This window comes from Mirounga leonina, unplaced genomic scaffold (assembly GCF_011800145.1).
Source record: "Mirounga leonina isolate KUSES-001 unplaced genomic scaffold, KU_Mleo_1.0 Mir_173, whole genome shotgun sequence".
NCBI classification, from domain to species: domain Eukaryota; kingdom Metazoa; phylum Chordata; class Mammalia; order Carnivora; family Phocidae; genus Mirounga; species Mirounga leonina.
In genome coordinates, this window is record NW_023270447.1 from 61434256 (window position 1) to 61459159 (window position 24904).

The 24904-nt window shown below is 42.1% G+C and overlaps 1 protein-coding gene across 2 annotated transcripts; it reads left to right on the plus strand.

The window, feature by feature from the left end:
* Positions 1–24003, plus strand: ZMYND12 (zinc finger MYND-type containing 12). 2 transcript variants are annotated; one of them, XM_035018843.1, is made up of 8 exons: positions 1–204; positions 9493–9634; positions 10794–10965; positions 17658–17827; positions 20565–20687; positions 20923–21034; positions 22343–22488; positions 23655–24003. In XM_035018843.1, exons 1-8 carry the CDS (start codon positions 95–97, stop codon positions 23778–23780), a joined length of 1101 nt encoding a protein of 366 aa, XP_034874734.1. In that variant the 5' UTR covers positions 1–94; the 3' UTR covers positions 23781–24003. The 2 variants fall into 2 exon arrangements, with proteins under 2 accessions (XP_034874734.1, XP_034874735.1); XM_035018844.1 differs by lacking the exon at positions 1–204 and adding an exon at positions 721–809.
* Positions 24004–24904: the final 901 nt, after the last annotated feature.

A 24904-nucleotide genomic window follows, 5' to 3' on the forward strand; every position in this document is an offset into this window, starting at 1 on the left:
GGAACGAGGCTGCCCGATGGCAGTCACGTGACGCCGGCGTCCAGCGTGTCCTCGCCGGGCAACCGTCCTGGAGACCGACACTGCTGGCTGCAGCATGGACATTATCTACCCGCTGGCGGTGCCCAAGGGGCGCCGGCTCTGCTGCGAGGTGTGCGAGGCCCCGGCCGAGCGAGTGTGCACCTCCTGCACGGTCACTTATTACTGGTAGGCCCTGAAATGTGGCACTTGGGTGCCTTACATAAGCCGTAGCACCGCCTCTGCCAGGGAACAGTCAAGGCGGCTTCGAGACCGGTCCCTAAGCCTTCTGTGTCTGCCTCTTCTCCCACTCCCTTGTTCGTCACCAGAGGTTTTGTTGCCCGCCTACTGTGCGCTATGCATTGTTCTAGCAGCCTGAGTTACTGGGGGATACTTGGTGGACTGTGCCCCTTAAAGAAGCTAACATAATTAATGCGGAAGATAGATAAGTAAACAAACAAACAAAAAGAAAACAAGATAATTTCGGAGAGTCATCAATGCCATAAAGACAAAGGAAATGTCGGGCGCCTGGGTGGCTCAGATGGTTAAGCGTCTGCCTTCGGCTCAGGTCATGATCTCAGGGTCCTGGGATCGAGTCCCGCATCGGGCTCCCTGCTCCTTGGGAGCCTGCTTCTCCCTCTGCCTCTCTCTCTCTCTCTGTCTCTCATGAATAAATAAATAAAATTAAAAAAAAAAAAAAAGACAAAGGAAATGTGATGAGAGGTTGGACAGATGCCCTCCTAAGGATTTGAAGATAAAGTAGGAGCAGTCTGCCGTGGAAATGCTGAGGAAAAGTAAGGCTCTGAGAGAGGAAAGACTGTGGTGTGCTTGAGGAATAGAAAGAAGTGCACAGCCGAGGTGGTGAGAGTGTGGGGAGGGTAGTAGAAAGTGAGGTGAGTTTTCATTTATTCAACGTAACATCCCCTGACCTTTGCTTCCCATTAGACCCTATGTTGGACCTGAGATAAAACAGCTCGGTTGCTGATGTCCAGAAACCTAGTCCAGAGCAGACTAACTTGTTTTTGAAAAGTCATTATAATAGACCCTGCATGACAAGTACTGTCACTTAGGGTGTGCTATTTCCTGGGACCTCTAAGGATGGAAGCCTGGGGCAATATCTGGAAAGGTTTCTCTGAATAAATAATGTTTGCGATGACTCTTGAAAGGTCAGTAGGAAATTGCTAGGTGAATGAAGAAGGAAGACAGAAGGACAGGGTACTCCTGGCATCTGGGTCTACTTGGGTAAAGGGTGAAAGAACAGTTTGTTCAGAGCTGAGTAGAGAAGGCAGTAGTGGACGAAGCAGTCACTGATTTTCAAACTGCAGACTAGACCCATTAGCAGGTCATGAATAAATCAACAAACATTTTAGGGAAAAAAGAATAAAATAGAAAGTATCAAAGTAATCCTACTTGAATTGTTTCTTGAAACTTTCTAGTGTTTTATGTGGATATGTGTGTGTGTAATGATAAAATATATTTCTTACTAAAAAGAAAGTTTAAAAACCATTGCAATAGGTAGTAGGAGGAGTTTAAACCAAGAAGATAGAGGTTAGGGCGAAATGGTGACATGAGATCAAGAAGTTTGGAATTTATCCTCTGGGAGGTCATGGGTGGTTTTGACCAGGTCTCACTTGTGTTAAGGAAAGATGACAGCAGTGTGGAAAATAAATTGGAAGGTAGACCCTGGAGGCTGCATAACTGATTGAGAATTTGTTGCAATGGTCCCAGTGGAGAGTGAATATACCTCCTCAGACTGAATTAGGTGTCCCTCCTCAGTGCTCTCACAGCACTCTATATATTCCCTATCCTAAAACTTATGACACAGATTGAAATCAGTTGTTTAATAGTCTGTATTCCTCACTAGGTCTGTATATCCCGTGAAGGGAGGGATGGCATGTGTTTTCATTGCTGTTTCTTCATTGCATTTAGACTACAATTCAGAATTTGTGGCAGAAACTACAAAGCCCTGGTCAGCTCTCTACCTTCATTTCCCACCACGCTCACCCCCTCTTTTCCTTGATATAATTACAGAGGTTTTCTTTCAATTAGGATTTGCTAAGTCCTTTCCTCCCTCAGTTTCTTTGCCTAGGCTGTCCCCACTGCTGGGAACCTCCATTTCAACCACAGATCTTCCTAGGGCCCTCTCATCCTTTAGTTCTCAGAAATGTTATTTCTTCAGAGAGGTCGTTCTGAAAATACTCCTCTCTTATTTTTCTGTCTCACCTTTTTCTTCGTTTTTCCTGTACTTTTGTATTGTATTTTGTGTTTATTTAATATCTGTGTCTTTTACTGAACCTACTGGTCGCATATATCAGACATTCAGCGATCATTTGTTGCATAAGCGAACTTCTGAATGGATAGTAAACCTATTAACATAGAGGGAGGTGGTGGTGGGTGACGGATTGGGTTGGGGACACAGAGTTTGAGGGCCTTCAGGTCACTTGGGAGAGATGGCTAGTGAACAACTTCAAGTACAGCCTGGCACTCAGGGAAGAGATTAGAGTCCTTTGGCTGATATGAGCATCTACCTCTTTCCCTCTTGCCTTCATCCCTGCAGCCAGCAGTAATGCGTTCATCCTCTCAACTCACTTTGTAGTCACTCTCTACTCTTCACTTGACTCTTATTTCCCTTCTTCATTTCAGTTGTCGGCAAGTGTGTTATGTCAATTTTCTTATGTTCCATTAATGCCGGATGTTATGTTGAATACGGATAGGGCTGTCATACATATGCTATCTTTTGATTTGTGTCAAACCCATCTGTATATACCCTACAGTCTCTTGCAAAGTGTCTTGAAGTAGTTGAAACTAAATATTTGATGAATGCATGAATAAATTATTATTTCCTATGCCCTTATCCACCATTATTTCCTTTCTTCTCCTTCACTGCCTTTAATTCTCTTTAAGGCCTTCTTCTCTCCCTCCAGCCCACCTGCCTCTTTTCTCCAGATTTTTATATGCTTGTGTCCTGGAAATTTCAAGATTTTTCCATAAAATGAAACTGAAGTAATTGTTCTGTATCTCAGAAATGGGGGCTTTAATACTCCTCCCTCACAGGGTTTTTGTGGTTGAATGTAAAGCATGTAGCATCATGCCTAAGACCAAGTTGGCACTCAATAAATATTCTTTCTCCTTGTTCCAATTTAAGGAGCAGGAAGGCCAGTCAACTCGAATTTCTGAAAGTTTTTTTTTTTTCTTTTTCTGCAAAAGAGTTTTTTCCCAATTGTAAATATAACTCACGCTCACTGTAGAAAACTTGAAAATATAAAAAATAAAGAAGAGAAATACATAATCTCACAACCCAGAGATTAATAACCTGACATTTTGATCAATTTCCTTATATTCTTTTCCTATACAAAGATCTGTTTTATACAATCTGTGTAATCTTGCACATATTGTTCTGTATTGGATTGTGAGAATGTTCCTAGGGAATTGAATATTTGTAAGAAAAGACAGTTTTATTAAAGTGCACACTGAAACATTACAGATAGTAAAAGAGGCTTCAGTACTATAGGTGAGCAAATCATAGCATATAGATAAGAGTAATTTGAAATAAGTTTTCCTTTTATTGAACATATGGGGCACAAATTAAAATGCTTTCACTGGCCAGGAAGAGAGGACAGCAGTGAAGTGGTATTCAGTGGTAGGAGACAGTAGGATCTGTGGTAAACTGCAGAATGAATGTCCTGCCTAATGACATCTAAATTCAGTTTTAAAAACAGGATAATGGCCAAACAAAGCACATCTGGCTTACAGGCTACTTGATTGTGAGCCCTAATTGAAAATATAATTTTCGGGCGCCTGGGTGGCTCAGTTGGTTAAGTGACTGCCTTTGGCTCAGGTCATGATCCTGGAGTCCCTGGGTCGAGTCCCACATTGGGCTCCTTGCTCGGCGGGGAGTCTGCTTCTCCCTCTGACCCTCCTCCCTCTCCTGCTCTCTGTCTCTCATTCTCTCTGTCTCAAATAAATAAATAAAATCTTAAAAAAAAAAAAAAGAAAATATAATTTTCAACTCCTTCTTTATGCATGATCCTGTGTTGGGTGTTACAGGTGAAACAGATGAATAAGGAAAGAGTTCATGAATATATAAATAAAGCTCATTTTATTTGGAAAAGCAAGATATGTCAAATGCTCTCAGTGGAACAAAAGTCTAGGTAGTTAAGTAAATTAATATTTCCATTGCTCACACAATTACTCAAGAAGCCCCTATTTAATAAATACCCTATGGAATTCAACTATTTCTATATCCTGGCTGTTGAGTGCTTTTATTGATTTGTTTACAATAATTCCCTATAAAAATTTTTAATGCTTTTATCATTTCATATCATACAGTTGCAGTTTATAAAGAAAATACTTTATTGCATTTCTTTTGTCCCAGAAGAAGGAAGGAGAGAGAGTGCTTGAACAAAGCTATATGTTGTCTATGACTGCTTTTCTGCTACAACAAAAGAGTTGAATTTTTGCAACAGAGACCATGTAGGTCTCAAAGCCTAAAATATTTACTATAAGGCCCTTTACAGAAAAACTGCTGACCCTGTGCTAGGTTACTGTTACCAGTTTTAGAATATGTATAATTGGAATCAAACAGTGAACTTAGTCACATTTGAGTAAAAATACACAATAGGCGATAAAAATGCAAAAATTCATGATTTATGTATCCAACAACAGAGACTCAAAATGCATGAAGTAGTAACTGTCAGATTGAAGGGAGAAATAAAATAATAGTTGGACACTTCAGTTTTCCACTGTCAGTGATGAACAGGAGATTAGCAAGGCAATACAAGGCTTGAACAACACTATAAACCAACTAAACCTAACAGACATCTATAGATGACACTACCACCACCAGCAGAATATACGTTCTTCTCGAGCACATATAGAACATTCTCCAGGATAGACCATGTGTTAGACCATAAAGCAAGTCTCAATAAATTTATAAGGATTGAAATTATACAAAGTATGTTCTGTAACTGCAGTGGAATGACATTAAGCAATAACAGAAGGAAACGAGGAATTTATGAATGTATGGAAATAATAGTCTTAAACAACCAGTGGGCCAAAGAAGAAATCACAAGGGAAATTAGAAAATGCTTTGAGATGAAATGAGAACAAAAACACAAATATTAAAACTTACAGGGTGCAGTGAAAGCAGTACTCAGAGGGAAAGTTCTAGCTGTAAACACATACATTATAAAAGAAGGAAGATCTCAAATCAATAACCTAGCCTTCTGCTTTAAGAAACTAGCAAAAGAAAAGCAAACTCAATCCAAAGCTAGTGGAAGGAGGAAAATATTAAAGATTAGAGCAGAGATAAATGAAATAGAGAATAGAAAAGCAATAGAGAATCAACAAAACCAAAAGCTGGTTTTTTTAAAAGATTAATAAAATTGACAAACCTTTAGCTAGATTGACCAGGAACAGAACACCCAAATTACTACTAGTCAGAAATGAAAGTGGGGACATTGCTAGCAACTTTGCAGGAAATAAGAGATTATAAGAGAATACTATGTACAATTGTACACCAACAAATCAGAAGACCTAAATGAAATATATTCCAAATAAGACACAAACTACAAAACTGACTCAAGAGAAAAAGAATATCTGAGTAGATCTATAACTAAAGAGATTTAGCTAGCAATCAAAAATTTCCCACAGAGAAAAGCCCAGGACCAAATGAATTCACTGGTGAATTCTATCAAATACTTTTTTTTAAAAGATTTTATTTATTTATTTGACAGCGAGAGAGGGAACACAAGCAGGGGGAGTGGGAGAGGGAGAAGCAGGCTTCCCGCCGAGCAGGGAGCCTGATGCGGGGCTCGATCCCAGGACCCTGGGACCACGACCCGAGCCGAAGGCAGACGCTCAACTGACTGAGCCACCCAGGCACCCCTCTATCAAATACTTTAAAAAGAATTAATACCAATTCTTCAAAAACTCTTCCAAAAAAATAGAAGAGGAAGAAGAAGTCCCCAACTCATTTTAAAAGGCCAGTGTTATTGTAATGCCAAACCAGACAAAAATATTACAAGAAAACTACAGATGACTATCCCTCATGAATATGGATGCAAAAAATCCTCAACAAAATACTAGTAAACCAAATCCAGCAGCATATAAAAAGGATTATACATCATGACCAAGTGGCATTTCTCCCAGGAATTCAATGTTGTCTCAACATACTAATATCAATTTAAGACATCATCTTAACAGAAGAGAAGACAAAAACCACATGATAATAGATACAGAAAAAGCATTTGATAAAATCCAATACCCTTTGTGATAAAAACAAATTAGGGAAAGAAAGGAACTTTCATGACCTATAGAGAAACACAAAGCTAACATCATATTTAGTGATCAAAGACTGAAGGCTCCCCCCCCCCCCATCAAAAGCAGGAATGAGACAAGAATGTTGCTTTCATCACTTCTATTCAACATTTTTCTAAAAATGCTAGTTGGGGCAATTAGGCAGGACAATGAAATAAAAGACATCCAGCTTGGAAAAGGAGTAAAAGTACATCTATTTGGTGATGATATGATCTTCTAGAGAGAAATCCCTAAAGAACCTACAAAAAAACCCACAACAAACTATTAGAGCTAATAAATGAATTCAGCAAGGTTACAGAATACAAGATCAATGTGCAAAAATCAGTTGTATTTATACATGCTAGCAATGAACAATCTGAAAATGAAATTAGGAAAGCCATTCCATTTACAGTAGCATCAAAAAAGAAATAAATTTAACCAAAGAAGGGCAAGACTTACACACTGAAAACTAAAAAACATTTATGAAAGAAAGACCTACATAAATGGAAAGATATTCCATATTCATAGTTTAGAAGATTTAATATTATTAAGATAATTACACTTCAAACTGATCTATTGATTCAATGCAATCCCTATCAAAATTCTGTCATTTTTGTACAAATGGACACACTGATCCTAAAATTTAAATGAAAATGTGAAGTACCCAGAATAGCTAAAAAGTCTTTTAAAAGAACAAAGCTGGAGGACTGATACTTTTCAATTTCAAATTTTACTACAAAGCTGCAGTAATGAAGACAGTGTGGTAGTGGCATAAGGATAGAATTGAGAGTCCAGAAATAAGTATGTACATTTATGGTCAATTGGTTTTCAGCAAGGTTGCCAAGACCATTCAACTGGTGAAAGAATGGTCCTTTCTAGATGATGCTGGGATAACTGCATAGCCACATGCAAAAGAATGAATTTGGACCCCTACCTTACACCATAGACAAAAAGAGCTAAATATAAGAGCTAAAAACATAAAATTTTCAGAAGGAAACATAGTTGGAAATCTGTGTGATTTGGGATTAGGCAACAGTTTAGATATGATACCAAAACCACAAGGATCCAAAGAAAAAATAGATTAGTTGGACTCCACCAAAATTTAAAACTTCTGTGCATCAGAGAACACTATCAAGAAAGTGAAAAGACAACCCGCAGAATGGGAGAAAATATTTACAAATCATATATCAGATAAGGATTTTATATCTAGAGTATGTAAAGGACTCTTAAAACTCAACAATAAGAAGATAAAAGACCCAGTTTAAAAATGGACAGAAGATTTGAATAAATTCTCCAAAGAAGATATACAAATGGCCAATACGCACATGAAGTGATGCTGAACGTTATTAGTTGTTAAGGAAATGCAAAATAAAACCACAATGAGATACCACTTCACACACACTAAAATGGCTGTAGTAAAAAAAAAGAGAATAACAAGTGTTGCCAAAGATCTAGAAAAAGTGAACCCCTCCTGTATTGCTGCTGGGCTGTAAAATGGTACAACCTCTGTGGAAAACAGCTTGGCAGTCCTCAAAAAGTTAAACATAGAGTTACTATATGACCCAACAATTCCATTCTTAGGTATATACTTAAAAGAATTGAAAACATGTGTTCACACAAAAAGTTATACACAAATGTTCAAAGCGGCACTATTCATAATAGCCAAAATGTAGAAACAATCCACATGTTCACTGACTGATGAATGGATAAACATTAAAAGTGATACAGCTATACAGTGGAATATTTATTCAGTCGTACAAAGGAATACAATACTGATAAATGCGATGAAATGGGATGAACTTTGAAAACATTATGCTAAGTGTAGGAAACCAGACACAAAAAGTCACATGTTGTCTGTTTCCATTTATATGTCATGTCCTCATCAGGCAAATACATAGAGAAAGTAGATTCATGGTTTCTGGGCACCAGTGGGTGGAGAAAAGAATGAGAGAACCAACTAGAGGAAATGGAGTTTCTTTTTTGAGTGATGAAATTGTTCTGGAGTTAGATAGGGTGATGGTTTTATGACCTTGTGAATATGCTAAAAACCACTGGATTTATACTTTAAAATGGTGAATTTTCTATTGTATGTGAGTTATATCAATTTAAAAGTGTAAAAAAAATAATTGGAGAAAGGGTCAGAAGCAGGTAATAGATTTGGGAATCAGTCATAGAGGCAATTATTTAAGGAATGGGAGTGGATTCTCTGTAGGACTGCGGTCCTGTCCAATTAAGTGTTCAAAAATACTAAATCTGTATGTAAAACTCAGAAAAGCTTTCTACCAAACTGTCACAGTGCTTCCCTCTGGAGAACTAAAAATCAGCCGGCTCTGGATTATAGGCTTAGAGTAACTACGTAAGCTCTCCACTCCTGTGCTTCCTTATCTTTGAAATAATAGCTTTTGTTTTGTTCTCAAAAAGTTAGTTACTAGCAAAAGCACCTGCTGCACCACTGGGATTGGGGACCGTCCCTAGTGTGTTCGTGTGACTGTGCCCCCTGGAACACAGAAGACAATGTCAGTGGTGCTCTCCGGAGCCACGCAACATAGTCTCCTAGAGCGTCTCCTAGAGCCTCAGCAAATAGGAAATTCCTTTCCCTTCCCCAAGAAAAAGACGCTCACAAACATCAGCTTTGATGTTCAGATATTCTGAAAATGGCCTTAGAAAAATGTTATTAACGAAGCAGAAGAGCAGATCAGCCACAGCATCACCACGTGACTTCGTGACTTCGGAGTGTGACCTGTGCCTGAAGAAACAACAGCCTCCCACCCCCACTAATTGGTACACCACCACATAACCACATGGAAGAAAAGAGATTTGTGTCAAGAATGGCTTTGTGGGGCGCCTGGGTGGCTCAGTCGTTAAGCATCTGCCTTCGGTCATGATCCCAGGGTCCTGGGATCGAGCCCCGCATCGGGCTCCCCGCTCCGCGGGAAGCCTGCTTCTCCCTCTCCCACTCCCCCTGCTTGTGTTCCCGCTCTCGCTGTGTCTCTCTCTGTCAAATAAATAAATAAAAATCTTTAAGAAAAAAAAGAAAAGAAAAGAAATGGCTTGGATTCCCTGCCTGATATGTGTTGGGCTTCCTTTTCTAGTTTTTAGGGCGAGGCCAGTAAGTGGGGCCACTAGGATCTCCAGCCAGGCCAAAGGGAAAGATAACGAAGTCCATGTTTTCATTGTCAGTGGTGTGGTTCATCAAAGAGCGGACTGGAGCAGCATCCATGAGAAGATATGTCAGCTGCTGATTCCGCTGCGCACTTCCATGCCCTTCTACAATTCAGAGGAGGAGCGGCGGCACGGACAGCAGCAGCTGCGGCAGCGGCAGGTGGGTCCTGTGGGGGGGCTACAGGCTTAGCTCACAGGCTCCGCGAAACCACCCAGGACGAAGGGATCCCCAGACTGGAACCTCTCTGAGGACAGAGACTTTGTTTTATGACTTTATGTCCTCAGTCAGTTGTTCTCCACATAGTTGCTGAATACCCACCGTATTAGGTTCCCAGGGCTAATAAAACGCCGCACACTAGGTGGCTTAAACGACAGAAATGGTTTTTCTTGCAATTCTGGAACCTCGAAGTCCAAGATCTAGGGTAGGTGTCAGCAGGTGTGGTTTCCTGGGGGCACGTGCATCCCTGGTGTTTTCCAAATTTCTTCCTGTTACAAGGACACCAGTAAAATTGGATCGGGGCCACCCTAATGGCCTCATTTTAACTTAATCACCTCTGTAAGGCTCTGGCTCCAAATGCAGTCACATTCGCTAGGTACTAGGGCTTAGGGCTTCAACATATGAGTTGCGAGGGGAACAAAATTCAGCCATAGCATCCATACATGCCCAGTATGTTGATAAGGCATAGGTACATAGTAGGAGGTCAAAAAAATGGTGTATGAATACACTGGTGAATTCATAAAGGAGATTTAAAAACTTCTATTATGGCATTGATAGCATCTCAATTATTCTTAAAAAGTTAGGGTTTTATAAGCCATAAATCTCAGAACACCAGATTCATCCATTTAAATGTTGTGGCACTTTGAGGAGGGCTTTGGAACAATGCAGAATTTAAGTTATTTCTGATACTCACTAAGCAGGATAACTCCGGAAGGAAAGATAAGATGTTTCTCTCAAAATTACGACTCAAATAGAAAGTCAGAAAGTTGTAGAATGTCCGGAGACATGACGGTTTGCTAAACTACAATTTTATTATAAACACAAGAATAATATTTCTTTAATAACTTTATACGGAGCACTCCTTTATGCTGATAACGAACCAAGGTGAAAAGACACTTATTCTTGGACCTCGAGGAACTCACAATCCAGGTTTCCCTTTTTATATCACCTGTTTTGGGTCTCATGTCCACCTTAATACAAGCAGGTTAACTAGGTGCCCTCAACCAGTTCATTAGGTAGTGGCCTTACCCAGGTGAACCTATATCCACCATTGCCTTTTACCTTTAGACTCTCTCAGATGGTCTAGTTTTTTCTTCCACAGAAGCATTTGATTGAATTCTGCTACACCGTGGCCCAGAAATACCTCTTTGAAGGAAAACATGAAGCTGCTGTTCCAGCAGCTTTGCACTCGCTTCGCTTCCGCATGAATGTGCACGGCCTGAGTTCAGTAGAGCTTGTGCCTGCTTACCTGCTGTTGGCCGAGGCGAGCCTTGGTGAGTGAATTGACTCGAGACCCCCCCGCCCCAGGGCCCTCAAGGAGTACTAAAGTGGGTTCAATCAGTGGCCAGAGGGTACAGCCTTGGCAGTAGCACCAAGATACCTTCTATAAAAGAGCAGTGTTGCCGTAAAGTTTGGCACAAGGTGGGGAAGCAGATGTCATCAACTTTTGGCTACTTCTGACAGAAATCCACTCTAGCTGGCCTAAGCAAAAGGAGGACATTTATTCGGACACCGGAGTGTCCCAGGGGAATTGAGGCTTCATGAAGTCCTAGAATCAGAATGTTGTAACAAATTTTCTCTCTTGGGCCTTGTGTCTTGTCTCTGCTTCTATCTCTGCATCTGCTTTATTTACCATCTCTGCAGACCAGATTTTTCTGCCCTATGCCTACCACAAAGACAGCTACCCCAAAATATCAGATGTAGCTGAATTTCCATGGAATTTACATGTTCCTCCAGGTTTAAGGAGGATAGTAGAAACAATTAGCATCTGATTTCCAGTGTTAAATTCCTAGAAGAGAGAGTTGTGTTCACTCAGCTTGAGTGTGGTATTTACCTTTATCTACCTTTGTGTCAGGGTCACGTGGCCCAAAGAGGAGTATAGGAACCTGCCCCTGTGGATGGGAGAGGGAAGAAGAACCGTATCTCTCATGCCGTGGATGAGAGTGGGGAGCACAGACTCGGCAGAGCTCCACCCCACATGGTGGTTGCTACAAGAAGAGAATTAGCATCTTGGAGGGGAATTAACATTTCTGAGCATCTGCAGTGTTTTAGTTACTGTCCAACCACTATCCATCTTGATAGCCACTATTTTTTTTAAGAAGCAAACTTCTAAAAAGCAAAACTGTTGGAAATACAGTACAAAGAACCTCTTTTCCCCTGAGCTACGTGAGAGTAAGTTGCTTGCCTGATGCATTTCCTAGACGTTCTCCTTCATATCCACCATACAACCGTCGTCTACTATCATCTAGTTCACGTTTCTCCAGTCGTCCCAATTACACCTCGACAGCAGAAGGATACAGTTCAAAATCACACTTTTCATTTTGTTGCCATGTGTTTTTAGTCTCCTTCATCCTGGAATAGATTCTCAATCTTTCCTTGACTTGTATGACTCTGACACTTTTAAGATTAAAGGCCAAGTGTTCTGTAAAACATCCCTCAATTTGGGTTTCTCTGACGTCTCCTCACGACTGGACTCAGGTGATGTGTCTTTGGCAGGATGTCACGGGAGTGCCACTGTGTTGTTCGCACCTCATCCTGCAAGTTGGCACATGTTTTCAGTTTGTTCCATTCCTGATGCCACCCATTTAAGTTACTTTGCTAAGGTGATATCTGCCAGGCTTCTTCTTTGTATATTCTTCCTCCTTTTCGCAATTAATAAGTGTTTTATGGGGAGGCATTCTGAAACTATATAAATATCCCATTCCATCAGACTTTCAATATATTCATTTATTTATATCAGTATGAACTCTTGCTTCCCTGTTCTAGTCAATGGATTAATAAGGTGTTTCTATCGTAATTTTGTGCTTAGGCTATTCCTGATTTGGCAAGTGGCAGCCCATTTAAAGTGGCTTCCATGTCTCCTTGACACATCCCCATTGTTCTTCGATCACCTTCCTGCTTTCTGGAACATACCTCCAAGGAGCCTTGATTTTTTTTTTAGTGAAAACTGGAATTCAGAAGGCAAGAGTTGTGCACTAGACGTATGTGTTGCTATTGAGGTAGGGTTGCTCCTATGCCTTCTTGGTGGACAGAGTTAGGGAATATGTATAAACATAATAATGTATACACACATTACATCTAAATTCATTCTCTCCCACTCTCTCTCTATATAGGTAGAGATATGACTATGAGTCCCTACCAGTACCTCTAAATTCAGTCCAATGCTACCACAGGGTTCAGTCTGATTTCCTCCCATTCTGCATCTGTAGTTCTCTTCTCTGACAGTGAGAATGCTGGCTCTGGCTTCCTTTTTCATTAATATACTTAGATATTGCATCAGTTGCCCTGTATGAACCAATCTTCCATTTCCAACCCTACTCTTTCCCCTTGCAGATGCCTTTCTCTCCTTCTATGGGCTCTGACTCCTCATTCAGGGCTGCCTCTTCTGCATGGATCCTCTCCTCACTGGTTTGGGCTCTGACTCCCCCATATGAGGCCACATAACTGCAAGAATGCCTTCCTCACCCCTCTCAGGTCTGGCTCCCCACTCCAGTCTGTCCCTCCACCAAAACTACTGGGAAGAGCACCGGACAAGGAAATACAGCCCAGGTTTTGTGCATTTCTGACACTTACTAGCTGTGGGATTTGGGGATTTTTCCCGACTTAATTTGGGCTCAGGTCATGATCTCAGGGTCGTGAGATTGAGCCCTGCATCAGGCTCTGCAGTCAGCAGGGAATCTGCTTGAAATTCATCCCCACTCCATCTCCCTCTGCCCCTCCCCCATCTTGCACGTGAGCTCTCTCTAAAATTAAATAAATAAAATCTTTTTAAAAACCCAAAATACTACTACTAATAATTATATATCCATTGATGAGATTACTTAATTTAAGTTTCTCTTTCCCACTAGACTATAAGCTCAGGAAGAACTGGAACTGTCCCTATTCTTATTCATCAGAGTGTCTTCATACCCAGAATAGCACTTAGCACAGAGGAGGTCCTCAAAAACTGCTCTCAGAGAACCTGACATCTGGTGGGCGCTGTGAAAGCATTTGGTGAATCTGAGTCCCCTTCACAGGATTGTTTTGAGGATTAAATGAGTTTGTGTGTAATGAACATGAGAGTGCTTTGCAAGCTGGAAAGTTCCGTCTAAATGGAAGTTCTCATTATACCTCCCCCTGTCTTTGAAACCTTGCCAACCTTTTTGAAAGTCTAAATAAATTACATTCCTTGTGCACATGTCTCTTTCTCATCTAAGAGATTCCGCCAGACTGGAGTGGAAAGAATAACAGGTATTTAGCCTTTTCTTTTCTTTTTGGTAAAACTTTGGAATTTTAATCAACTAGAGATGATATTTTCAGTAACACTTCAAAGAGCCACCTTTGGAATCAGGGAGCCTGGGTTCAAATTCCAACTCTTTTTTTTTAAATTTATTTACTTACTTTAGAGAGAGCACGAGTGCACACGTGCACACACAAGTGGGGGAAAGGGCAGAGGGAGAGAATCTTCAAGTAGACTTCCTGCTGAGTGCAGAGCCCAACAGAGGGCTCTATCTCAAAACCCTGAGATCATGACCTGAGCTGGAATCAAGAGTTGGATGCTTCGCCAACTGAGCCACCCAGGGACCCCTCCAACTCTTTCTTTACTGGTTGAGTGATGCTAGGTATCAAGCTTCTTACTAAGGGCTCTTACACATACTCTTCCTCTGCCTGGAATACTTTTTTCTCCCTTATATATAGCTGGTTTCTTTTCAATCATCAGGTATCTGCTTAAATATCACCTTCTCAGAAAGGGTTCTCTAATCATCCAATCAAGGTAGGTTTCTTCCTGCTTTTTTGGAAGACTGTGTTCTGTTCATTTCCTTCATAGCATTTTATTTTTCTTTGTTTATTGTGTATCTAGTTCCCTGTATTATATGCCCCTTGTGGTCAGAGATCATGTCTGCTTTATTCACTAGTATGCACTGAGCATCTAGCAAAGTGATAGAGATTCTAAATTAAATGAATGTGTGGTTGAATGAATGAATGAAGTTTCCTCCTCTGTACATTCGTCCTCGAATATTTATTTCACAGGGTTGTTGGCAGAGTTAGATCACAGATGCAAATGGCCTAGCATACTGTGCATACAGCAAATGGCAGGCCCTCAGTAATGTGAATTCCCTTTCCTTCCCCTGGGTGCCTCCCAGCCTCACAGATGATTATCTGTGACTGCTTTGTTCTGTGCTCCTTTACTTTCGTCATCAAACCTTCCAAAATCTTCCCCCTTGATGTCTCTCAGATCAGCCGCTAGCCCAGAGTAGGCCTTTTGTCTCACCCTGCAGACAAGAGCCCTTACTCCTTAACTGGCTATCCTTTCTCTTTCTCTTCCATACGCTAGTGACAGGACCCTTTAGGATAGTCTAACTTCCTTCAGCAACTTTGTGTATCTAGTACATCCACTCCATCCCTACACTTGTCAAGGCAAACACTATGTAGAAGAAGGCATGCCTAAACTTACCCACTCACCGGCCAGTCTCAGTTCGACCTGCTGGGAGCAGCGCATTCCTCCTACCTCACTATACCCGCTCTCTGGATTTGGGGGCTCAAGTTTTTTTTTCTCCCAAGTATATCTTTTGGGATGCTTCTTTAGTTGCTGGTTCAGCTTGGCCTTGGGGCCTTCCTTCTTTGGCAATTGCCTTCTTGAAGGGAAACTGCACGATGAAGATGAAAGTTTTCCAGTATGTGTCAGTGCCCTCTGCCAGTTTTCTCCCCATCTAAATAAACTTTGCTAAGAATCATTTGCTCAGTCTAAAGCTCTTATTTTACAGAGAAAATCCAGATGGAAGATGTGACTTGCCATATTCGCATGAGCCAGGATCCCGGGCCTCCGCCTCTTCTAATCTAGTATTTTCCCATTTTAGTTTGAACTTCAGTCAAGAGAAGTTCCGTTGTTTCCTCCCTTCGATTGCTTCTTCAGCTCTCCTTTAATTCAGTGACCTATGATTACAGCTAGAATAAGTAATGCCTGCATATGAGCGAGGCCTGGGAGGAAGGACAAGCAGAACAGAAGATTGACTTATGCGGGGTTTGTGTCCTCGTCCCCTGACCTTTCCTGGCACCGTTTCTGCTGCAGCACCCATCACAGGAAATGCCTCGCACCCAGAGCACACCTCCTGCTCCGCCGAAGGCTGGCAGAGTAGTTTTCTCTCCAGGTCTGACAGCCTCCCTAGGAGGCAAGCAGGGAGGCAGGCAGCTTTTATGCATCTTCACAACCAAACAAAAAGTTTTAAGTGTCAACAGTATCTGAATATTAGAAATAAGGTGCCTTTTACTTAGTAACCGTGTGTTGTCCATTCTAGCTCCTAAATGTCTCTTAGGTATCTGCTCCATCTTCACTCACTGCCTTAGTTCAGGCTCTTATCAGTCCTTGCCTGAACTATTTCCAAAGTCCTCTAGTGAGTCTTTCACTCTACTTCCTCCCCTCTCGTCCCTCCCCCACCCTGGATCCTGGGGATCCTTCTAAATTGAAATCCCAACTCTCTCTCCCTTTCTGGAAATCCTCCAGTTTTTATCCACATGCATCCAGCTCCCTGGAGCAACTTACTAAGTCCTCCAGCCCTCCATGACCTGTCCCCTGACTACCTCTTTAGCCTCATTTCCTGCCACTTGATCCCTCACACTTTGGGCTCCAGCATCCCAGACCCATATATGGTTCTCCAAACACAGCCCACTATTTCACATCTCCATGGTTCTGCATCTGTGTTACCTCTGCCCGGGTGCCCGCCCCCCCCTTATCTGTCAGGAAAACTTCTACTCATCCTCAAAACTCAGCTCAGATTTTCCTATCTTAGTTCAGCTGCTATAACGAATACCACAGACTGAATGACTTAAACAATAAACAGTTATTTCTCACAGTTCTGGAGGCTGGAAGTCTAAGATCAAGGTATCAGCAGATTCGGTGTCTGGTGAGGGCCCACTTCTGGGTTTGGAGACAGGCACTTTCTCCTTTATCCTCCTATGGCAGAGAGAGGGGTCACCCCTCTTGTATCTCTTCTTTTATGACACTAATCCCATTCATAGGGCTCCACTCTCATGACCAAATGACGCCCCACCTCCAAATACCATCACTTTGGGGATTAGGGCTTCAACTATGTGTTTTGGGGGGATACAACATTCGGTCCATAGCACTGACCTCGCCTCGCCCCATTCCATTGTCCCTCTCCACCCCATCCATAGAATTAAACACCTGCTACTCTCTGCCACTTCCAAACCTTATGATGTTACTATTGCTGCACTTATATACTGTGTTATAAATATATTGTCACCCATGCATTCCCTGAACCCAGCTGTAAATTTTTCAAGGGCAATGGCTTTGATTCATCTTGGAATCCTCATCTCTCAACACAAGGCCTGGTACATAAAAAATATTAAGTATACATATACATACATTTTTAACAGATACAGTTCACATACATAAACTTCACTCTTTAAAAGTACAATTCAGTGATTTTAGTATATTCACAAGATTGTGCAACCATCACTACATCTAACTACAGAACATTGTAGTCATCCCAGAATGGACCCCCATACCCATATTAGTAGTCACACTCCATTCTCCCTCCCCACAGTCCCTGGCCATCATTCTTCTGTCTCTATGGATTTGCCTATTCTGCACATTTCATATCAATGGAATCATACAATATGTGACCTTTTATGTCTGGCTTCTTTCACTTAGTGAAATGTCTTCAAGGTTTATCCATGTCGTAGCATATGTCAGTACTTTATTCCTTTCTGTAACTGGATAATATTCCACTCATGGATATGGACAGACCACATTTTGTGTATCTACTCATCAGTTGATGAGCATTTAGGTTGTTTCTATTTTTTGGCTATTATGGTGAGGCAGCTATGAATGTTTATGTGCAAGTTCTTGTATGTCAATAAATGTTTGAGTCAATAAACAAATGAGTGAATGGGCACTGACTCACATTTCATCATGTGTCCTCTGGCCAGAATATGAATTATAACCTTCTTTACTTCTTTTGGGCAGGTCTAGGCCAGATTGTCCAAGCTGAGGAATATCTATCCCAAGCCCAGTGGACAGTCCTCAAATCAACTGAATGTCGTTATGCCACCCACTCTTTACTACACCGGAACCTGGGACTTCTCTATATAGCTAAGGAAAACTATGAGGAAGCCCGTTATCATCTGGCCAATGATGTAAACAAGTTAAATTATAACACCTGAATGTTTCTGAGAACAGCTATGCTTAGTTTTGTTTGTTCTTTTTTTTTTTTTTTTAAAGATTTTATTTATTTGAGAGAGAGCACGAGTGGAGTGAGGGGCAGAGGGAGAAGCAGACTCCCCACTGAGGAGGGAGCCCAATGCGGGGCTCAATCCCGGGACTCTGGGATCATAACCTGAGCCAAAGGCAGACACTTAACTGACTGAGCCACCCAGGCACCCTTGTTTGTTCTTTTTTTTTTTTTTTTTAAAGATTTTACTTATTTATTTATTCATGAGAGACAGAGAGAGGCAGAGGGAGAAGCAGGCTTCCCGCGGAGCAGGGAGCCGGATGCGGGACTCGATCCCAGGACCCTGGGATCATGACCTGAGCCGAAGGCAGATGCTTAACCATCTGAGCCACCCAGGCGCCCTGTTTGTTCTTTTTTAACTGAGCATTTCTCTAAAACTTTCTGTTGACAACTGACTGGTGAGATATTAGCAAGAACACAGTTCTAACAACCTGAGTTCAAGCCTTTCCACTTCCTGGCTGTGCATCCTTGGCCAGGTCATGTCACTTCTCCAAGCCTGATTTCTCTGAGGATAATAAAGGTAGAACAGCACAGTGGTTAAGAGAAGGGCTTTACTTCTACTCTTGGACATAGTGGACATTATTTCACCTCTTTCATCAAGTGTAAGACAGAAATCATCAGATAGTGTATGTCTCATTGGGTCAGTGAAGAGATTAATAATAGGACACTGTATATGCAGCAATTTGCTATCATTTTTACATATAACATCAATGCTTCTACTTCAGAGTGTGGTTATTAAGTTTAAATGAACTGTTCATATATGAACATTCTTTATAAACTATAAAACTGCATACAAATGTTAGATAAGATGATGATGATGAGAGTGATGATGGAGCCATTCTTCCAAAATTTAATGAGGTTTCTATAAGGATGTCAGTAGTGGACAATATGCCCAGAGAGAAAAGTTCTTGAGCCTGAAATCTGGATGAGGTTAAGGTCAAGATGCAGTCTCAGCACGTTATTTCTCTCTTCAGCCTCTCCACTGGGTGGGCAACCCTCCTTCTGGTTGCCTCCACTGCACAATGTCCATAAATCCACTGCAAACATTCTTGTGCTGGTTAGTCTTCATATCCCCTCACCCTAAATCCATTCTCTGCTCTACTGTGCCTTGGGAGGCTAACCGCTACAGACTACACAACCCAGAATCCATTGCTTTCCAGCTTCTGTTGGATTTAAAGAGCGAGAGGCATGGCAGGGGAGTGGATGTTGGGAAGAGATAGAGGTTGGGTATCTACTCTCTCTGCTGCCTTTCTGCTCCATCCCAGTTCTGGCAGGGGCAGTGTTCCTCCAGGGCCACAGCTCCTGGCAGGTGGCCTCCTCCCATAGCACTCGCTCTCGGGGGTAGGGGGTGGGGGCGTCCTGGTGACCCTGCTTTCTCGCTTTCTTTTCAGGAGTCAGGACAGTAATAGTTTCTTGCTGTTGATAGTGCCTGGTGTTTCATTAGCTCTTGTTGGTTCCTTAACCTCTGTATGTCTCTTCAAATAATCCTTTCATTAAACTATCTTCAGGAAGTACTTGGAGGGTGCCATCTATTTCCACCTAGGAGACTGACTAATACACTTTATTTGTGTTTTCTCTCTGTACTCTCACTTACAACAAATTAAGCAGAGGCACAGGTTCTGTCTTGAGCTGGGCCACACAGTTAAGAAATAGATCAGGCTCAGATTCTTCAGTCTACCTGTCAAAAAAAAAACCAAACACAAAAACCCATCCATATCTTTATGGATACATATCATAAAATTCATACACTTTAAGTGTACAATTGAATGATTTGGAGTAAACTTACAGAGTTGTGCAACCATCAGCACAATCCAGTTTTAGAACATTCCCATCACTCCCAGAAGCCCCTCACACCCATTTGCAATTCATTTCTCCTTCCGACCCCCCACCCCAGGCAACCACTTTCTGTCTCTGTAGATTTGCCTTCTCTGGACATTTAATATAAACAGAATGATATGTGGTCTTTTCATCTGACTTCTCTCACTTAGCATAATTACTTTGAGACTCATCCATGTTGTCATATCAATACTTCATTCCTTCTATTGCTGAGTAGTATCCATCATCTGGAAATACACCATTTGTGTAGCCATTTATCACTTGATGAACACTGGGGATGTCTCTGCTGTTTGGCTGTTATGTTAATGCTGCCCTGAACATTTGTGTTCAAGTCTTTGTGTGGACACATGCCTTCATTTCTCTTGGGTGTAGTCTAAGAATGGAACTGCTGGGTCATATGGTAACTCACCGTTTAACTTTTTGAGAACTGCCAACCTGCTTTTCACAGAGGCTGCATCATTTTCTCTTCCCACCAGCAATGTGTGAGGGGTCGTTTTCCTCCCCATCCTCGCCAACACTTATTTTCTGCCTCTTTGATTTGAGCCCTCCTAGTGCGGGTGAAGTGGTATCTCATTGTGATTTTATTTTGCATTTCTTTAATGACTAATAATGTTGAGCATCACTTCATGTGTTATTAGCCATTGGCATATCTTTCTGGAGACATGTCTATTCAGATCCTTTGCCCATTTTTTAGTTTTAATTGGGCTGTTGTAAAAGTTCATTACAAATTCTGGGTGTACAAGTTCTTTATCAGATGTATAATTTACAAGGAGAACTAAAGCACCCCATTCTTCCTTCTGCTATAGATTTATTTTGCCAGTTGTGCATTTGGAACAGAGGACATCAGGACCTCAGGGGGCTACTTCCACCTGGCTAATATCTTCCATGGCCTTAAAAAGTTGGACCTGGCAGACACGTTGTACACCAAGGTGAGCTGGGGAATATGGGAGTTGAGCCTTGGTACTTCGGCCTTCTAAGTTACGACTGGTGTCGCCAGACTATTCATGAGAAATTTGAGGCACAGAGAGATGAAATGACTTGCCCAAGATCACATGGTCTGATACATGATATATTTCACTTTCCTTTCTTCCTGTTTCTCCACTAGCAAAATAGATTCGGCTCAGGTCTGGCCTGCTGCTCAGATTGCGTCCGCTTTCCCAACAGGTCTCTGAGATCTGGAGTAAATACTTGAATGATCGCTACCAAGTGCTCTCACAGGCTCGCATCCAGCAGATAGACTTACTGGGCAAACGATTTGAGACCGACACTGGCTTGGGTAAGTGGCAGCTCTCCCTGGAAAGCAGAGCAGTGACTTCACCCCTCCTAATCCATAGGCCTGTCCCCACGAGGAAGAGCCACTGTCCCTGTCATGGAGCACATCAGTGCCATCTTCTGTATTTTGCTGATGAGGACACCAAGATGGGGGAATCAAAGAGATTCCACCAGTGCTGGGAAGAATTCAGAGCCCTGGCACCACACACAGCCTTTCCGGGGGCTCATAAGGGAAAGATCTGGAGAAAGACCTACCAGAGCCCCCCGTGATCTCTGCAGAGCCTCCATTTCTGATGTGTTATCCCTCCAAGGCACATAAACCAGGGTAAACTCTCTGAAGAAGTCACACTGCTCATTTATTCTGGTGCCTTCTCCTCTTCCTTTACTGGACAGTGAGCTTCTCAGTGGCAGAGCTGAGTGTCATCCATGTCTCTGTCCCCAGACTCAGCAAAGGGTGAGTGCTGGGTGGCACTGCACAGCATCATGCCCTCTAAGATATAATAAAAATGGACAGAGGACCTAGTTTCTGCCCAAAGACACATACAGTGTGGTTGATGGGATAGAACCTAGATGAAATAAAAGGAAGTTCCTACAAGTACACATTATAAGATGAGTCCCAGAAGGAAGAGGTGAGGACAGTTGGATGGTGTTGAAGAGGGAAGACTTCTTGGAGGAGAGGTCTTGAGCTAAGATTTTAAAAAATGAATAACTTTATTGAGTTTTCTTTCATTATAAAAGTGGTTTATGTTAAAGCAGAAAACTTGGAAATCATAGAAATCCAAAGGCAGCCAACCTTAGTGTTATGGTGTATGTCCTTTCTGTCTTCTTCTTAAGCATAGTATATAAAGAGTGCTTATAAGCACCTGCCCCAAATAACTCATAATAAGACAATAAAGGGTCACTAGAGTAAGACCCAAAGCTGCTTGGAGGAAGAGTAGACAGACTCACTTGTGGGAAGGAGAAAGTCCAAGGTGCTCAAGCACCCTTGGATTTGGGAGAGGATTGAGCTGCTGGCTGCCAGAAATCCCGGGGGCTCTTGCTCTCCAGCTGAAGCTGAGTGGGACCCAAGGAGTCCCACTATGACAGCTTCCTGCTTTGGAGGCCTAAGAAATCAAGAGTTCAGGACTCTGAACGAGAGAAACCGTAGCTACCTTGAGACCTGTGGGGGTCTGCCTGAAACTGCCAGGCTTCCTGCTGTTGTGCTTTGTGCCGCAGGCCGGTGCCCTGACAGCTCAGTGCTCACCCTTGATGGGAGACTCTGCAGCTCCCAGGGCCTGTGTCTTTGTCCCAACTTCCTTCCTTTCCATTGCAGATGAAGCCCAGGAAGCAGAAGCCATTCAGATCATGACTTCAATCTGGAACATTCGAGAATCTACATCTAACACAGCCCCCCAGAAAACTATCTTTGTTCTGAAAACCCTGTTCATGCTTTACTACCTGATGATGAATTCTTCAAAGGCAAGTTTCCCCAGAAAAGCACCATGTCTAAAATGGGGGTAGAAATTCCTCTAGTTGAATTTGGCTGTGTTTTGCCCAATTACACTGGCTTTTGCCCTCTGAGTAAGCCCTCACTTCAAAACAGTCTGGATGCTCGAGATGTTTCTCATTTCTGGAGTCCAACCTGCATCATGGAAACTGCATTGTCTTCTTCCCTAGGGACATGCCCATCACTAGCCTAAGTACTTCACATGAACTCTCCTGTGTAATTGTCAGGCCAATTTCATGAAGTAGGTATTGTATTATTCCCACTTTACAAATAAGGAAACTGAGGCACAGAGAGGGTCCATTGTTTGCCCAATTTCTTTTGGAGGAGAGGAAGTCACAATAAACAAGGAAACACTTAATGCATAATATAATTTCAGATAGTGAATAGTGCTGCAAAGAAAAAGAAAAGCAGGCAAGGAGAGAGAGAGGGAGGGAGGCCTGATGGAGGAGGCCTTTCTGTGTGGGTGTCATAGAAAATTTAGGATTTCCTGGGATGCCTGGGTGGTTCAGTTGGTTAAGCGTCTACCTTCGGCTCAGGTCACGATCCTGGGGTCCTGGGATCGAGTCCTGCATCGGGCTCCCTGCTCCTCGGGAGGCCTGCTGCTCCCCCTGCTTGTGCGCTCTTTCTCTCTCTCTCTCTCTGTCAAATAAGTGAATAAAATCTTTAAATAAATATTTATTGGAAGGGAGGAAGTGAGGAAGGGAGGGAGAAGAAGGGAGGGAAAGAAGAACCAACCCAGAGGCTGTCCCATGATGTCCTGTGAGACCTCTGTCCAAGTGAAAACTCTAGACCACATGGCCCCCAGGATGACCCCTATCACCTCTCTGTCTCCCAGGGTTGGTTCAGAGGGTCCTGACGAAGATCCCATAGAGATCTCACTCTGCTAAGAAGGTGTACTAATTTTTACTTACTTTGTCAAGCCAGGTGGGTTTTTCTGGTCCCCCATGCCCCACCCAGCACATGTGTGGCTAGCTGTAAGGACCCGGTGGGTGTTCCCAAATTTCCAACAAGAGCTTGGTGGCTGGTGTGAAAAGCGGAGAGGTCCTTTCCCGTGTTTCTGGGTTGAGCAGAGATGGGGCTTCCCCACATAAAGCTCTCCTATGACAATTTTCTTTTTGTAACTGCAATTCTATTCCAGGCACAAGAATATGCCATGAGAGCCTTCAATCTAGCCAAAGAACAGCATCTCAGTGTCCATGAACAAAACACCATTGAAGAGCTACTAAGTCTTATCTCAGCTGAAGAAGCTCACCCCATTACTTAGTGACCCATGAACTCGGCATCAGGGGGCTGTTCAAGGGGCTACTGAATGTCTAATATATTCCAGCTTGCACAACTGCTTTGAGGTACTACAACTTGCTGAAGTTCCCCCCTTTTTCCCCTGGGCCTGCACATGTAGCCATGTTTTTATTCTTGCATAGAATATGTGAGGAAATGTAGAGCTTTAGGCATAGACATCAGTAAAACTGATCTTTATCATGACCTTTGCACTTGGCTTCCTGTGACTTTGTATGACTTTTGAGTAATGTGCTGTCAGCTCATTAATACGGTACTTGTAATTAAACCACAAATAGTTTATAATGTTTACCAGAAGCCACCCAGTGACACATTTTGTAGGCCTTTGCCAAAGAAGGGTGTGGGGGATACAGTTATATTGGAGCAAAGTTTTCCCATTCTACTGGAATTAAGTTAGCATTAATGTGAGGTAGATTGTGATTTAAATGTCCATTATAGTTCTTAGAGCAATCACTAAGAAAATTACTCTGAAAAATAGTTACAAAGCGACAAAGAAATTAAAATGGTACACTAAAGGGGCGCCTGGATGGCTCAGTTGGTTAAGCATCCACCTTCGGCTCAGCTCATGATCCCAGGGTCCTGGGATCGAGGCTCCGTGCTCAGTGGGGAGTCTGCCTCTCCCCTGCCTCTGCTCATGCTCTCACTCTCTCTCTCTCTCTGACAAATAAATACAATTAAAAAAAAAAAAAAGAATAACAGGTCATGAAAAACGTTCAACAAAGTAAATACTTCAAAAAAAGATAATGAACCATTACTTCAATGACAGATCATGTCATCAATTTGATAGAAAAAGTATGTCTTTTCTGATATTCATCAATATTGATGGCAATGTGGTGGAGATAAATATTTTAATATATTTTAATATATGCCCACACAAACATACAGTTTCAGTAGCTAACAAATACTTAATAAACACTAGCAGGCTTTAAAAGCATATGGACAAGGTTACTACTGCAACCAGGTTATAAGCCTAGAATTATATATCATAAAATTGTTGTGCTTTGCTTGCAAACCTTTGTAAGGATCGTAGATCCCCTAGAACATCTCATGAACAAGGCAGTGACAAGAGGCCATTCCAAGTTCAAGCGTCAA

Bases quoted from the DNA above. Each gene is read 5' to 3' on its own strand.
- ZMYND12 (XM_035018843.1), top strand. From the start codon at position 95: ATGGACATTATCTACCCGCTGGCGGTGCCCAAGGGGCGCCGGCTCTGC. The intron at 205-9,492 runs GTAGGCCCTGAA...TTTCATTGTCAG, and splicing joins TGCACGGTCACTTATTACTG to TGGTGTGGTTCATCAAAGAG. The intron at 10,966-17,657 runs GTGAGTGAATTG...TCTTTTGGGCAG, and splicing joins GTTGGCCGAGGCGAGCCTTG to GTCTAGGCCAGATTGTCCAA.